This window comes from Aythya marila, assembly GCF_965140915.1.
Source record: "Aythya marila genome assembly, chromosome: 2".
Taxonomy (NCBI): domain Eukaryota; kingdom Metazoa; phylum Chordata; class Aves; order Anseriformes; family Anatidae; genus Aythya; species Aythya marila.
Genome location: NC_139043.1, coordinates 107,225,224 through 107,242,504, shown reverse-complemented (window position 1 = coordinate 107,242,504; position 17,281 = coordinate 107,225,224). Strand labels below are relative to the sequence as shown.

At 38.2% G+C, this 17,281-nt stretch overlaps 1 protein-coding gene across 1 annotated transcript in view; it reads right to left on the bottom strand.

Moving 5' to 3' along the window:
* Nucleotides 1–1,340: 1,340 nt before the first annotated feature.
* Nucleotides 1,341–17,281, bottom strand: part of YES1 (YES proto-oncogene 1, Src family tyrosine kinase) — a 50,706-nt gene continuing 34,765 nt past the window's right edge. The window contains exons 3-12 of the mRNA XM_082753828.1: nucleotides 12,862–12,961; nucleotides 11,724–11,822; nucleotides 8,750–8,853; nucleotides 8,416–8,565; nucleotides 8,037–8,192; nucleotides 7,577–7,756; nucleotides 5,680–5,756; nucleotides 5,188–5,341; nucleotides 4,466–4,597; nucleotides 1,341–3,638 (exon numbers count right to left, since the gene is read on the bottom strand). Of these exons, the coding sequence (XP_082609954.1) occupies nucleotides 3,430–3,638; nucleotides 4,466–4,597; nucleotides 5,188–5,341; nucleotides 5,680–5,756; nucleotides 7,577–7,756; nucleotides 8,037–8,192; nucleotides 8,416–8,565; nucleotides 8,750–8,853; nucleotides 11,724–11,822; nucleotides 12,862–12,961 (1,361 nt within the window). The 3' untranslated portion in view covers nucleotides 1,341–3,429. The remainder of the gene's footprint in view (nucleotides 3,639–4,465; nucleotides 4,598–5,187; nucleotides 5,342–5,679; nucleotides 5,757–7,576; nucleotides 7,757–8,036; nucleotides 8,193–8,415; nucleotides 8,566–8,749; nucleotides 8,854–11,723; nucleotides 11,823–12,861; nucleotides 12,962–17,281) is intronic.

Here is a 17,281-nt window from a genome sequence, read left to right as displayed (position 1 = left end):
TCCTGTGTACTGGGGGAAAGTTGGTACAAGTACAAACATCTACAGCATCTTCAGAGAAAACATAAAGGCTGAGGGTTTTATTGGATTAAACAGATCAAAATAAATAACAAGAGTGAGGGTTCATTAAGTTTAGTTATGTTTAGATTCATTCTCCATGTTTGAGGTTTCTCAATGTGGTGTTGATAACGTTTCAGAATAAACAGTATTCTAGATAGCATTCTGGCTTGTCTCTACCCTTCAGCAAACCTTTATTTATTTATTTTTTATTTATTTTTAAAGACCTTTGTAAGGCTAGTTTTCAGCCCAGTGAAATGACATTTCAGTGGTTGCAAGGGTAAGAACACATAAGGTTCTTTTCATCGTGCTTTACACTAAAATAGGGAGGTATTTTATCTAAACAGTAGGATCATAGACATTTTTATGTTTGGAAGTTTACTCAAAAGTATAAAAATATTCTTAAAATACTACAGTGTGAAAGAATGAGTGACAGAAACAATCTGCAGGCCTACCACGAAGACTGGACATGATGACGTTCAGATGGACAACGGGGAGCACACAGATTACCAGATATTACATGATTGTTGTCATTAAAAATAGCAAAACATTAATTACAGTACAGAACATACTTAAAATACAGTAAACCTTGCAGCTCATAGCATCGGTAAGAACACTTTTAGCGCTGTGTTATGAGTTGTTATTGAAACTCAAACCATATGTTGGCAGCAGTAGCACTGCTACTAGTGGCACTGCACACGAATTTCAGGATTTGTGATTTGAGTGCACTGGTCTTTGTGACAGCTAACAGTCCGTGAAGTTGAGATAAAACAACAGCTATCACAAGAACAGATTTACAAAGTTCCCTGAAAAAAACTGTGCAGAAGTCAGCAGTGACTGCCAACAGCAGATAAAGGGAAAGAGGGGACACACGCCTGGCTGGCAGCGTGGCAGTGGCTGCCAGCCCAGAGCCTACTTTGGGATTTCTCATCAAAACCCCAAGCCTGTCTGTCTGTCTATCCATTGTGGGGCATTTATTTTAAGTTTAGGCAGAATAGTTCTAGCCAATTCCTCCCAAGGACTCCTGAACTGCTCTACAAAAAGTCTCCCTTTTCACAGCAACAGTTTCTAACACATCGTGAACTCAGTATCTTTTACGGAAGTACATTAAAACAGTTTACAGAGGATAAAAATACACCCTGAAGTCATCAAGACAGCTATAGATTCAAAGTTCAGTTTTCCCTTTTATTCCCCTCCTTTTTCCCTCAATATGAAGGCTTTTGCTCTCTCCCTGCCCCATTCCCCCCTCTTCATCCCCCCCCCCCCAAATAAGCAGATGCAATCAAGGAGAAATTTATTTTGAACCAATTCTGCAAAACAGTTCAACAATGCCATACTTTATAAAAATACTTAGTTACATAATTAAACTTATTACTATTTATATAAAAAGTGTGAATGTGAATTTTAAACTCTGTTAGGGTAAGAACCACATCAAGATCCTCAGGTGAAACAAATAAATTTTCATAAACATACAAACTCTTTTGGAGAAGTCTTATAATACACAACCATTTACAATGAACACGTTCATTAAGTTAGTGTTTTATTCCTTTGCTATACAAGTGTTATTACAATGAACTGTTCCATTCTGTAATTAAAATCCAAACAATGCCAGTGTCATTTTTGGCATTTGTTGTTATACCTGTATTAATACATAAACTCATATGATTGTGTTATTTATTTTAAAATATTTAGAAAAATTAAAATTCCATTGTATTTTTCGATCTTTGTTGTGTCTTTTTTTTGTTTGTTTTGTTTTTCTTACATAAAGCCCTTTTAAAATTTGATAACCACAGATGTACAGGTGATGAGTGATGATGAAGGAAAATTGAAAATGATGGCACTGTACTTACAAAGATCTGTTTGGTAGCTGGATTCAGTGTAGTGTAAACCCATGAAAAAAGGTAGGTTTAGTACCAGAACTATATTACCAACTTTTCTGAAATTCATTTGTTGGATAGCTTTACAATGCTAATATAAATTCAAACCCGATAGATACGTAAGAGTTTAGTGTTTCAAAATTAAAGTATATAAGCTTGATCAGAAATTCAAAAACGTCATGCAAATTGTTGAGTAAAAGACATGATGTTATTGCTTGATATGTCAGTAGCCAAAAAAAATAAATCTAGATGTCGTGTGAGCTGGGCTGAAAGCCAGCAAATTTCAATGTCACTATATTCGGACAATATTAAATATATTTTCTCCCTTTAGTTTTTAAACTTTCACATTTTCTTTTCTTTATTTTTAGTTAAATAATTCTGTAGGAAGGGCATAAGTGGGAAGAGCAACTGTGTGTAAGGGTGTCTTAATAGTCAAGAAAAGCAAAAGTGCAATCAAATCCCTGAACTAGTGACAATTAACATTTGTGGCACCCACCCTTGCTAACACATATAAACCACATACAACAGTACCGAATCTGTCTCTGCAAAAGGACTAAGAAGTGGCCATTTACCAGCTTCAATCTTGCTTTCATGGTGAGCTTTGTTCAGGTAGTCTTCCCATACCTAAGCACTCTGTAGGATCGGAGCTTAAAAGATAAAAGGATTTCCCCCCATGATTGTATCACATAGTTTCAAGTTCAAATATCATCATACTTTAGTAACATAATTTTATAAAATATTACCTCATTTTCTAGTTACCTTCATTATTCTTAATTAGCTACGCAGAAAGAAAAAAGAAAAATCTCTCATGCTACTTTCCAGTTATATTAATACAAGTATTAACACAGTGCATTATGCTCTCTAATTTCACTATTGAGGTCTACCATTTAGATCAAGTTTGTCATTCTCTGTTCCAATTTCTCTTTTAACCTGCCTACCCTAATTAAGTCCATGCAAGAGGAAGCTTATGGATCAAGACTATGTATCAAATATGGTTGTACCATCTTAAGGGGGAAGAATGGGGGACGGGACATATAATTTTGAACACAGGAAGTTTTACAGAACTGGAATAGCATTGCTTGGTCCCACGAAGTTCTTCTGCTTTAAAAATGTCCTACCCCAAGATCACTTTAATTCCAGACAATTCCCTCCTTAGTAAATGATTAAATGTTGGAAAAATAAAGGATTTGAAACATTGTTGGTTTTTTTCTGCTATCGTTCACACCAACGCTCATTTTACTAGCCCGTATTATCAGTAAGCTTCCTTTGGACCCTGAAGTAAGTTGGGAAATAGGAAAAAAAAATACACGTCATTGGTAAATTAGATTATAACATTTTAAAAGTGGTTTTGTGCAACTGTATTATGAAATTCCAGTTTGCCATTAAGAGCATGCAAAGTAGCGAAGATTTTCTTTCCTTTGATTCCTTATAGACGTCAGGAATTCTTTGCAAGTCTTTTACATTTGGCAGATTTGTGCATGTTATATAGACTGTTGGCTTATAAATTGTCTCCAGGCTGGTACTGTGGTTCTGTAGCAGTAAAGTAGTCCTCCAAGAAAGACTGAATATATTCAAATGTTGGTCTCTCATCAGGGTCCTTCTTCCAACACAGTTTCATTAACTCATGAAGAGACTCTGGGCAGCCCTGTGGGCAAGGCATCCTATATCCACGTTCCACTTGTTCCAGAACTTCCCGATTCACCATCCCTAATAAAAAGAAAGCATTTTACCTTTGAATGTCATTATACAAAGAACAGTTAGCCAAAGCTTTTCAAGTTTCTCCAGCCACAATGTTGTTTACAATGTGCATGTGAATCTACCATTTCAGAATATTTCATGAATGCGTTTTATGTTGAGTGAATTTTTAAATTCTTGGATTAAATACATTTTCTGAAAATTATTTCATTGTTCTGATAATTCCTCAGTACCTGGTCCTTCCTTCATTTGTATAGTTACTTGTATGTTTTGCTACAGAACATTTACCACTGTTTTGAGCCTGTTATTTCAAAAAGGAGACTCAAGCACAGATACCTTCTGCTTGCCTAAACTTCTACTAAAGGACCACTTAATTTGGTATCATTATGCCTTTTTATTATGCATATGCCTAGCAGAACTACCTTACAACTCTCGTCACAGAAAAATATCTGACAGAACATGTTATATATGCTTAGTTTCAAAAACAGGTCTGGCAGGTTCATTCTATGGATGCTTACTGTAGACTGGGAAAATGTCAACAAAAGTAGAAATTTCAGGAACAGACAGACAGGAAAACCTAAGAACACCCACTAATCTGAAAAGAACTATCAGTCACATTTGCAAATTCTATAATCTTAAAACACTTTAAGGAGCATGTAACAGTTAATCTGTAAATAAAACAAGTAGCTTTGTGAACAAAGGAACCAGTGAAGCGTTACCAAGCTTTTGTCTCTGCTTGTCAGCTGTGGGCTGTGGATGAAGCTAAAAAGTCAAAAAGGTAACTTCAGAAACAAAGAACACCACACAGTAAAGGAAGATCTATTCCATTTTCCTCTTACCTGGATACGGCACTCTTCCCTTTGTTACCAGCTCTGTCAGTAAAATTCCAAATGACCACACATCTGACTTAATTGTAAACCGACCGTACAGCGCTGCTTCTGGAGCGGTCCATTTAATTGGAAATTTAGCTCCTGCAGACATCGGAAAGACAGATACTCAATTTACCCCTGGTCATGCATCGTTTACTTAAGCTTCAAAATATTTTAAAAAGAATACTGCACTCAATTTTTTTTAGTTTGCTTTGTTTGACCAAATTCAAGGTCAAACATTTGAAAATTTGAAAACTAGTATTTTAGCATTTTAAGCCGGAAAGCAGTTTCAAACCAAAGCAGCAACTACTGGCTATAATTTCTGGAAGCAGTTAAGACATCTGGGATTCTTAATTAAATACGTTTCCAGAAGTGGGGTGATCTTCAGAAATTGAGGAATACCCTCTCTAGAACCTCATCTCTCTTCAAATTATAGCAAGTTTTTACCTAAAAAAAAACGTTTCAAATGTCTTTTAAAAACATAAGCAAGTTGCTAAATAATTCTGAACACAGAAAGTTTACAAAATATGCACTTAAGCAAGAGGGACACCCAAACATAGCTGTGCAAGCACACTTATATGCATTATCTTTATTCACGCATACAGCATACATTGACACTCTGCTAAATGTAATAGTTCTAAATAATTTTAAGATAACTGGACTTATTTATTGAGTAAATAAATCAATCTTACCTTGTCTTGCAGTGTACTCATTGTCCTCTATTAACCTTGCTAAACCAAAGTCTGCTATTTTACACACAAGATTGTCTCCTACAAGAATGTTAGCTGCCCGGAGATCCCTGTGGATGTAGTTCATTCTTTCAATGTAAGCCATGCCATCAGCAATCTTAAAAATAAAGTTTTATTAAAAATTACTTTCCATGACTACATACATTTAGCCTAAGCATTAAATTATATCATTTTATTTTAGGTGTATTCTCATTGTGTAAGTATAGGAAGTAAAGCACAGCTTGTGACAACATTGATTTGAGTGTGCCTGGCTCTACAGTATCTATCAATTTGTAACTGACCATTTCTTTTTGACAAATTACAAAAATCTACAACAGAAAATGTAAGAAAGAACAGTGTACAACTGCTAGTGTACAATATTTATATTTAGTTGATATTTGATATAGTTTTAAATTTCTAAGCACAAAATATAATTTTCTTGGTTATAAAATGTACCTGAGCAGCCATATCGACGAGCTGTGGAAGTTTTAAGTACTTCCCTTCTCCTTCTTTTAGGAAGTCTAGTAAGCTGCCTGTAAAATATGACAACAGTTTGATGAAAAACAACAGAAAAACACACTAACTTGTCCTGAAAACATGAACAAGATTTTTTTTTCTAGACGTTAGGATTGATGCATTCAGCTCCCAAAATCTGAGTTTGAAAATCCTCATTTACCAGAGCAATTGAGTATGCCCGTATAGTTGACTCTACTCTGCAAATTTTATCTAAGCACTTTTTAATCAATTTTAATAATTCAGATAACTAAACGCTGATAAAACAGACTGCCATTGATGATTATATTGCCTGACCTTCCTGGTATCAATGCCTTTCCTGGCTGGACTTTCCACAATTTATAATTAAACAAACAACAATTACAAAAACAACAACAACAAATACCACCTATCTGTTAGTTAAATCTTCTGCCAGCTCCAATTCTATACCAGAGAAGTGATTCTGAAATTGCTGCTTTTAATTCCTTACATGGGAAAACAAAAGTATCTTCCATACTTTACGATATATTATGTTCTCATATTTATATAACACAATTGTGTTCAGAATATTTCAGCATTAGTAGTATTTGAAATTAATTCCAAGGACCTGTGCTTTTTTAAAGACAATAATTTTTACATGTATGTTAAAATCCTGTTTCTGACACAACAGCTTTCCATAAGGGTAGAGGAACAGACTGAATAAAGACTAATCCCTAATCTGTCTTATTGGAGTCAAAGTAAGACAGACAAAATGAAAAGTGCAGTGATGGTTGGGGAAAAAAATCACTAAATAGCAGGTCTTGCAGTGGACTCATGGCAGTAGTAATGAATTAGATCTGTCTGATGCGGTTTTAGTCAGTTGCTGTATTTTTTCATTGGAAATAAGAGCATGAAAGGCTCAAGGCTGCTTTTCCAAGGTAACATCCCTAGAAAGCAATTGTTTATCTTGACTGCCTTGCTAAAACCCGATTTCTGAACAATGAAAACTGATTTTGCATGACTAATTTAAGATCTGAAAGAGACTGTCTACTGTTATATAGAAAAAACAACAAAACTGAAAGAAATTCTTAGATTTTCTATTCCTATGTTTTTGAACTTGTAAAACACTTTAAAATCTTTTTAAATGGGGAAAAATAAAACACACACAAAAAAACATATTTGTGGAAGAGTACTGAACACAAGCAGCTACTCTCCTGGGCTTTGGCAATACTTGTATTTTTTTTTTTTAACAGGATAGCAAAATTTCTCTGAGGTAAACAGACGTTTGCATTTTTCAAAATCCGGAAAAATTGACATGAGAATCCATTTCTTCTAAATACTAATATGCTTTTAAAGTTCATTTCCACATTCAAACTAAATCTCTATTTCACTAGCAGGGGGATATATCAAGGAAAGAAGGGCGAAGGACTGAAAACAAGGAGAGATAAAGGCCAGAGTCTGCTAAAAATAGCCAACTATTTTAAAATTCATCACTCTTCTAGACAAGAAACAAAACAAAACAACTAATTCTGTTGTTGTGAGCATGAACAGAAGGAAGGCATATTCTTGTAATAGTATTTGTAGCTATACCACCCAATTTAAATATACCAGGCAGTATGCACTAAATAAATGAGGAAAAATGAAATGAAATGAAATGAAATCATGTACTTGGAAGATTAGCAAGGGTGACACAGATGCATCAAAAAATTCATGCCTCCACCCATGATCTAAATCGGAACTGCTTCAAGTAGGTCAAGCATTGCTCATTTTAATTTAATCAGAATTATCATTTTAAACCTAACATTAATTAAACATTTAATTTGTTCCTGGGGTTTTAAATAATCTTTCTGATACAGTATCTTCAGCCTATTCTGCCACACACCTTTTGTCATGAATTCAGTGACTATGTAGATTGGTTCCTCAGAAACAACGGCATACAGCGGAACAAGCTTGTCGTGTCGTAATTTCTTCATGATTTGAGCCTCCTGCAGGAAAGCTTCTGGCATCATTGTTCCAGGTTTTAGTGTCTTGATTGCTACTTTTGTGGTTCCATTCCATGTTCCTAGAGAAGCAAATTATATGTTATTCTCCAATACAAAACCAAAGAGGTTTTCTGCTTTTTTTTTTTTTTTATTTTTTGCTTCAGTTTTGTTAGGTAACAGAGAAATCTTAAATTACTAACTACATCGAATATTATTTTTAACTTTATGTGACTGATCATAATCAGTATTTTTCCTTCAATTATTTATAAGATTATCTTTTCAGATTCTGATACTGACTTACTTAAAATACTGTTAAAAGATGCATACAGACAACTGAAAGATGTCAGCTTAAGCTCTTACCCATCCATACTTCACCAAAACATCCTTGGCCCAACTTAACTTCCAGCCTCAAAGATTCTCTAGGGATTTCCCATGCATCTTTTGCTAGTCCCTGTGTTTGTGGTTTCACAGTGGGACACACAGTTGTTAGCTTATGACACAGCCCATCGGCATGTTCTGGAAAATGGAAAAAAAAAAAAAAAAAAGCTTAATAGTTAAACAGGGTAACACTATAGCAGAAGTAACGTCCTAATGTTGGTAAAAGAACTATTTCATTTACTGTTTATCAAAATCAAAAAGAAACTTTGTAATTGTGAATTTTAAAAATAAGCTACATATGAAGTTTTTCTTCCTCATGGTAAACACAAGCTAGTATTGGAACACCAGACTTTCGGCTTACCTCTGTAGTGCTTCACCAACTTCTGTAGAGATTCAAATTGTGCTCTGGTTGTGATATAGTATCCACCATTGTCAAGTTTTCTGATTTTGTAGTGTTTCACATTATCACCTCTGACCTCATCCCAGTCACGTATGGAAAGGGAGTAAGCACCTAGGAAATAAGTCATACCTGCTGTTTCACCAAAAATTTACAAATATTTTTGATGCATCTCCCCTACTGTCATTATACACACACACGTGTGCACATGCATACGTGTAATGTAATCAACGTAAAAATAGTCCTCGTGCTCACCCTGGGGAGAAGAGGAAGAAGAGATATACAGAGGCACACATACCTTTAGTGGTTTCACTCTCTCTTACTAAGAAAATGCCGCGCTGGTTCCCAGGATTTAAAAGTAGCCTTTCTGCATCCTTCCTGCCCATTTTACCAAAATACCACCTAGAAAAAGTTAGAGGAAATTAGTGTCAATAAAAGTCTCCTACGCTTTTCTAGTCATATAAATACAAGATTTATAAATCTCAAGCATTGACTGGGCTACTAATATTACAAAGCAGTTACAAATCAATAAAAGTAAAAACGTCCATATAATTGGAAGATTAAGATGACCTATTTCTACGTGACTAATTTCTATTGTTCACAAAATAAGTAAAAAGAGGTCTCTGTCTGCAAATATTATGTTTTTCTTATGGTTCATCAATAGATATCAGTAGTATTCATTGCTGAAAGTAACACCCTCCTTGTAGTAAAGTTCATAGGGCAAGCTGAATCAGATGACAATGAAATACTGTTGGTGGCATACTCAAAACATTGCAGAAGCCAAAACTACCTTCTCTACGAAGTTTCAGCTATAAATCACAAAACAGTATTTAATGCAAAGTGGGTGTGCAGCAAGATCATCGGATCACATTTATTCAGGTTGGAAGAGCCCCTGGGGGGTCTCTGGTCCAGCCTCCTGCTGCAAGCAGGATCAGGATCAGCTGTGAGATCTGACCTGGCTGCTGAGGGGGTGTCCAGTTCAGTCCTGAATATCCTAAAGGGTGAACGCTGCATAGCTTCCATGCGCAACCTGTGCCCCTACCTGGCTGCCTGTCCTCAGGGTAAAACGCTTTTTGTTACTTCCACCTGGAACCTCCTCTGTTCAACTTCTGTTCTCTCTCATCCTTTTGCTGCACACCTCAGTAGGGGGAGCACTTTTTTCTCCTGTTCATGTAGGAATACCCTTTTGGTAGGTATCATGTAGTTCTCTCTGAGTAACACTCCATCTTTGAATTCTAATATTGAAAAGTATGGAGATGTTTTAACACATCTGCTTTTTTTTCTTGCCTGAAGTTATTTCAGAAAAGGAAAGTCTTCTATTAGAAGAAAATAGTAATTTTCATTAAAATCATAAAAGTCACTAAATGAAGCAAAGTGTAAATTTCCAACATTTTAATTTGGGACCGTTGTAGCATCAAGCTAATCTGGCTTTATGATTGTTGGAAGTTGGCAAAAAATGTAGGTAAGGAGGGATCATTTTGTTGGCATGTGATCAGAACAGCCTGTACAATCAGTTAGGAATTTTAAACTTATTTTTACTTATTATTGTGGTCACAGTTTGACATGCAAAATTAGAACTGGTCATGAGCGTACATACACTTGAAACAACTTTGAAGTAACTCTTAGTCTTAATGAAGCAAAGTTGAACCCCAAGACTATGGCAATTTACAAACTATATTGTAAAGTCTTATTTTATTTTAGTACCTATAAAATATGAGTAGGTTTAACTTTTTTTTTTTTTTAAACTAGTGTTCAACATCTATGTTATAGCAGCATTCAAAAGCCACAAGGATAATAAGGATAATATATCACAAGCAGTTTGTGATATAAATGCCTTCAAGCTTAGAAAAGACCGTTTAAAGAAAATCCTAGCAATCTGGGGATGTATATTGCCTTGCACTCCTAACTCCAGCCACAATCACAACACAAAATCTATAAACACAATCAAGGGAAAGGGCTAACAAATGAGCTCTAAAGCAAATGAGCTCGATTCCAAATGCTGTAGTAATATTTAATAAAATTAGCACTAGTTCTTTAAAATAGCGTCAGTTTAAAACAGCCTCCTCACTCATTACCCCTCACTCTCACCTCCTGTCATCACAAAAACGTATGACAAAGCCCAACCACCACATTTTGCTTGTCTTTAGGAGCAATACTTCCTTTGCAGAAGCACTGCATTCTTTGTTTGCAAAGGTCTACTGTTTCCATTTTACCACTACTGCAGCCCTAATGACAACATGCTTTTACTGCATAGTTTAAAAAATGGTAATAATAATACCGATCTCATTTTTTTCAAAAAAAAAAAAAAAAAATCAATTTTAAAAGCAGATGAAATACGATAAAATAAACCATAGACCATAAAATAACAACAAGCCTGCGGCACAATCACTTTTTAATAGCAAAAATCTGGATGAGAGCAGCAGCACGCTGAAGTCTCAGCTTGAGATTCAGGAAATGTCCTGGAAATTGGGCAGCTTTCCCAAAAGTGCCGTAGGAAACACGGAAGAGCCCAGATCATGTATGGGGAAATTGCTTATTTGCAGAACCATGCCTGTTTATCACAGCAAGAGCTGTGGAGCGTTACATTGCTAGTACAATAACTACAATTAGTCCCTTGAAACAAGCATCACCTGAAAGTATACCCCAACTCACAATTACCAAAATAACTTTACACAATTCTGTAAGTGCTTTGGGATCTTTGTAATTAAATGTAGGAAGCACTGGTACCCAAAGTCATGAAAAATTCCCAACTCATAGTTGTCCCTAGTGTGCCTAACAATTCCATCACCAAGAAGTTGCTATAGATGAATAGATTAACAATAGCTGTCCATACCACTGTTATTTAATAATGTGAGAATGGGTACTACCAAGGATATAGCTGATATTCAACTCAGGGTTTAGCAAGCAAAAATAAGGATAAAAACCTACAGTTGAGGATGTGTGAACTCTTAACTAAAAGCATGTATTTTTGCTCAATGAGAAATACAGTGCATGTCCCACAGTTCTCACCTCCATTACTACACTCTCCCAAACTTTCTCCTTTAGCCCTGCACATGGCAAGCACAAATAAAACATTTGCAGAAGTATTCACTTTACCAGTAGTAATAATTGTATCTTTGACACTACCCACATAGCATTCCTATCCTTTAATTAGTAGTGTTATCCTACTATCCCTTCAGTGTTACATGCAAGGAATTAAGGGAACAGTATCACCACAGAGTAAAAATGTAGAATGGATAACAAGAACAGATTGACAGGGTACAGCGTCTTACTCTTCTGCTTGAATGGAGTCTGCAGGAGCTACATAATTGCTTGGGATGTAGCCTGTTTTTCCCGTAGCAATGGATCTTGCTTCCCACCAGTCTCCTTCCCTGCAAGGAAAGATCAGTTATCTCTTCCACACATGAACAATACATCATTCCTAACAGCTACAGCATCCTGATGTATGAAAGACAGGTTAAATTTAGGTAACATTTTATTTTAATTGAGAAGGACTCTAAAAGAATTTCTGCTACACCTGAATGTATTTTCCTTTTAATTGTGAACAATGTGAGTGCTTCTTGGTGGAATTCTGTACTTTAAATGATTCTTTGTTTAAAGTAAAGGAGTTTATCTATATATGCAAAATGCAAACCTGCAACAAAACATTTTATGATGGAGGTGTGTAGACAAACTTCCCAGTTCCTAGTCTTATTCTGCCTCACCCATACCATTCTGCCTGTACAGTGACAGCAAGAAACAAAAGAAGCAGAAAGTGAGCTAATAAAATTAAGAGAACTCAATGAATGAAAACTGCCCCATCTATGTATTAGAACTACTACCACAGCCAAAATCTGCATGAAAAGAAGTCTTCAAAGTAAAAAAATAATTTATTTTTTACTAGGCTTCTAGAAATCAGGCCATAATACTCCAGAACATCAAGCTACTACTAAGCCACCCTAGTGTGGGTTTTCTATGGAGGCCAGTGAGATGCGCTTCCATGGCCAGAAGTCCTCTCCTACCAGCAGGCTGCTCACTCCTGCATTCGTGGTGCAGTGCTGCCAGTTTCCCCACCTCCCTGTCAGATGGACAGGCAACACACAGAGCTTGCGACACCTCTGCTGCCCTGAAGGGGATAGCTGTGCCTTGCTGCAGAAGGGAATGCAAAGATGCAGCCCTATCAGCAGGGGAGGAGGCGGTTTTGGGCTTCCCTAGTCACTACAGCTCTGCACTTGCACCCAAACACAACCTCAGCCTGAAAGTTATCACCTTCCCAGTATAATTATTTTAATGCGTGTTGACTCTGTCATCTGAGAAAAAAAATAATCCATCTACTCTTCACTGAAATATGACACATACATTTGAAGTAGGGCTAAGGATCTATTCATTCCGAACAATGCCCAAGTGAAGTTTATGAATGAGAACACTTACGTGTTGTTTATTATCTGGAACCGTTCACCTTTCTTAAATGAAAGGTCATCTGTAGTTCTAGCTTCATAATCATATAAGGCCACAAATACAGTTACACCACCTTAGGGAAAAAAAAAAAAAAAAAGATATAGCAGTAATGCTACAACTCTTGATTTAAGGACTCGCCTGTGAAAACAACTCATCACTTTTAATTTGGAAGCAAATGAATATTTTGGGTTCCATCTGATTTTGGCAGATAGATCAATAACTTGTTCATTTCTTTAGATAAAGGAAAGTCTATAAACAAAGAACCTTAAAAAGTATATTATTTCCACAGCAAAAAAAACAACAGATAGATACATCACTGGAAGTACCTTAACAATTAGAATATTTAAACAGAGACACCTGTAAGAACACATTGATAGTAAAAAAAATAAAATTAAATTAAAAAAAAAAAAGTTAGCTTCTTTATAAAGTTAGCTTCTTTTTAAGAAGACCAATAATAAAAGATCCTACAACACAAAAACAGTCAACTGGCAGCCATTAATTATATATATATTTTTTCCAGAAGTAGTTTCCTGTTGAACTCAGCTGTAAATAACTGTGGTAATTCCAACTTTCTGGGATTATAGAACAACGATCTCCGCAAGGAATTCAACTAGAAATACAAGCATTCTGTTGAAGACAAAGACATTTCTCTGCTTTAATACTAACATATTTTTTTAAATTCCATTAAGTATCCCAACCACTGAAGCATACCCTTGCTGAGGATGATCCATCAGTGCATTCTTCTACAGAACAATGCCAGAGATATTTCACAGGACAAGCAGCTGCGCTCCCCCAGCCCTAGGGAATTTGCTTCCCTTGTCCCCCTTCCGGTACAGGGCGCGCTGCTGAACGTGACCCACAAACATGACACAAGTGTGAGAGAATGATGGCAGGGAGGCTCCTACACTTACAGTGGGAACACATTTTCTATGCTTGAGGGAACTACTTAATAAAACTGGGCTAAAAGAAGAGAAAGAGGGGAAGGAGAACAGGCTGTATGAGATGTACGAGCCATGAGCAAAAGTAAGTACCATAGCTAGAGGAAATTTAAAATCGAAAACTGCAGATGGGCAATTCAGAAACACTTCCTGAGCTCTCGAAATGCTATTTCACAGTCTAGTGGGCATTTAGGAAGCCTAATGATAATCTGAGGAATAAAATAATTAATTTTTGAGAGTACAGTATTACATCTCTAACATGCATATATATGTACCAGGAAATACACAGAAGACCACCTACAGAAACAAGCTGTGTCTAATCTTAGATGTGGCAATTAGCATGACGGTGATCAGAAAGGAAAAATACGTAATGCAATGGGTATTGTCTACATCTAGTGTTATTGTACTATGGATACTTTCTGACATAAAGTTCCAAATCAGTCAAATATTTTCATTTGATTTAGAGTCTTCCTGTGCTGATACTATCTCAGCAGGCCATAAATGGGAATGAATCTATAGTTCTAAGAAAAATAGAAAAATCTCCCTACGATTATAAAGTAAGTGAGGTTTTATTTTGAAGTATGACTTCCAAACTAAAAATTAGACTATCCCCCTCCTTTGGCACTAAAAAAAAAATATGTTGTTCTCATAGGTGACTCCTATCTGAGGTGAACAGAGGGCCTGATATGCTGACTGCACCCAACCCAGAGGGAAGTCTGCTGCCTCCCTAGGACCCCAGTAGGAGATGTTACTAGAAAACTCCCTAGCCTGGTACAGCCTTCCAATTATTATCCTTTATTGGTTTTTCACATTAGCAGCAACTATGAAGTAGCAAAGAGAAGTTCAAGGGCGATCAAAAGGGACTTCAGGGCTTTGAGACAACTGATTAAAGGATTGGGGCACAGGCAGCATTTTCCTCTATCTTTCCAGTAGCAGCGAACAGTATTGTAAGGAAGAGGTAGACCCAGCTCATCAATACAATACGATGAGGCACTGGAACAGGCTGCTCAGGGAAGCTGTGGATGCCCCATCCTTGGAGGTGTTCAAGGCCAGGCTGGATGGGGCTTTGGGCAGCCTGGTCTGGTGGGAGGTGTCCCTGCCCATGGCAGGGGGTTGGAATTAGATGATCTTTGAGTTCCCTTCCAATGCAAACCATTCTGTGATTCTATGAATACATGGGTCCGAAGCTGGTGTCACCAGAAGTTTGGGTTTCTTGAACATGGGATTCTTGAACACCAGGCCTGCTGCTGCATGACTGGATACACCTTTCTCAGAGGAAGAAAAGGATTTTTGTGCAGGAGTTAGCAAGGCTGTTCAATAGTGCTTTAAACTGGATTTGAAGGAGGAAAGGGATAAAACCAGGCCTGCCTGTGCTAAGCTATGGGAAGGAAAGCATGCCAAAATTTGAGGGACTGCGTGCTAGTGAGATCCTTCAGTCTGCTTCAGGAGGAGCTGGCTACAATGAAGCACATTTGAAATGTTTCTACACCAATGCACACAGCATGAGGAATAAACAAGAGGAGCTGGAAGCCTTGGCTCCGTCCCAGAGCTGACATCATTGGCTTAAACAAAACCTGCGGGAAGGAAGAGTCCTGTGACTGGTGTGCTACAATGGCCGGTTATAGGCTCTTACAAGGGACAGGCAGGGCAGGTGAGGCAGGGGGTGGATGGACCATACAGTGCTCGTCTCTGGTAATGTCATGGCTGAGAGCCTCTGTAGGGATAGGGGGACAACCAAATAAAGCTGATGTTGTTGTGGGAATCTACTACAGGCCACCCAGCTGGGATGACGACATCAAAGAATTATTCTTTAAGGAACTAAGAGATACCTCTAGATCAGCCACCCTTGTCCTTATGGGTGACTTCAACTTGCCAGATGTTAACTGGAAAAAAAAACACACAGCTGATAAAAACATGTCCAGGAGATCCTAAAACACCTTGATGTCAAACATACTCCTTCTTGGGCTCTGTCTTCAACACCGATGATGGCCTCCAGGGGTCCCAGAGACCTGACTGTGACTGTGGGAATGATAAACTCCCAGCCGACCCTAAACTTGTGTGGGAATCGTTGCTCCAACTGGATGCATGTAAATTTATGGGGCCCAATGGGATTCATCCCAGGGTACTCAAAAAGCTGGCTGATGTCATCATGAGACACCTCTCAATTACTTTTCAAAGTTTGCAGATGACACGAAATTGGAAGGAGCTGCTGGTTTCCTTGAGGGTAGAGAGGCCTTGCAAAGAGATCTTGACAAACTAGAGACCTGAGTATTCAGCTGCATTAATTTTAGCAACAGCAAGTGCTGGATTCTGCACCTGAGGTGGGGCAATCCTGTGACTATGTACAGACTGGTGGAGGAAAGGCTGGAGAACAGCCCTGCCAAAAGGGATCTGGGAATTTGGTTGACAGCAAGTTCAATGTGAGTCAACAGTGTGCCCTGTCATCCAAAAGGGTCAACTGTGTCCTGGTGTACGTTATGCATGGCACTGCTAGCTAGTCAAGGAATGGGATTGTCCCGCTCTGCTCTGGGCTGGTACATCCTCATCTTGAGTGCTGTGTGCAGTTTTGGGCACCACGATATAATAAGGACATAAAACTATTATAAAGTGTCCAAGGGAGGGCTATGAAAATGGTGAAGGGTCTAGAGGGCAAGACATATGAGGAGGAGCTAAAGTCACTCGGTGTGCTCAGCCCCGAGCAGAGCAGGCTGAGGGGAGGCCTCATGGCGGCCTGCAGCTCCCTCACGAGGGGAGCGGAGGGGCAGGCGCTGAGCTCTGCTCTCTGGGGACAGCAACAGGACCCAAGGGGACGGCATGGAGCTGGGACAGGGGAGGGTCAGGCTGGGGGTTAGGGAAAGGGTCTGCACCCAGAGGGAGGTCAGGCACTGGGACAGGCTCCCCAGGGCAGTGGTCACTGCACTGAGCCTGACGGAGTTCAAGAAGAATTTGGACAACCCATCCAGTTGGGTTTTGAGTATCTCCACAGTAGGAGACTCCAGCCTCTCTGGGCAAAGTAAATAAGCGTTTTCTCATACTCAGATGGAACTACCTAGGTTTTAGTTTGTGCCCATTGCCTCTAGTACTGTTGCTGGGCACCATTGAAAAGGAGTCTGGCCCCATCTTCTTAACGCCCTCTCCTCCAGATATTTATACACATTGATAAAACCCCCTCTCCAGGCAATTCTTCTTTTCTCCAGGCAAAACCAGCCCAGCTGTCTCAGCTTCTCCTTGTATGGAAGGTGCTCTAGTCCCTTAATCATCTTCACAGCACTTCTCTGGACTCGCTCCAGTAGCTCTATGTCCCTCTTGTACTGGGGAGCCCAGAACTGGACCCAGCACTCCAGGTGTGGCCTCACCAGGGCTGAGTGGAGGGGGAAGATCACCTCTCTTGACCTGCTTGGCCACAAGGGTACAGTGCTGGCTCATGGTTAACCTGCTATCCACCAGGAACCTCT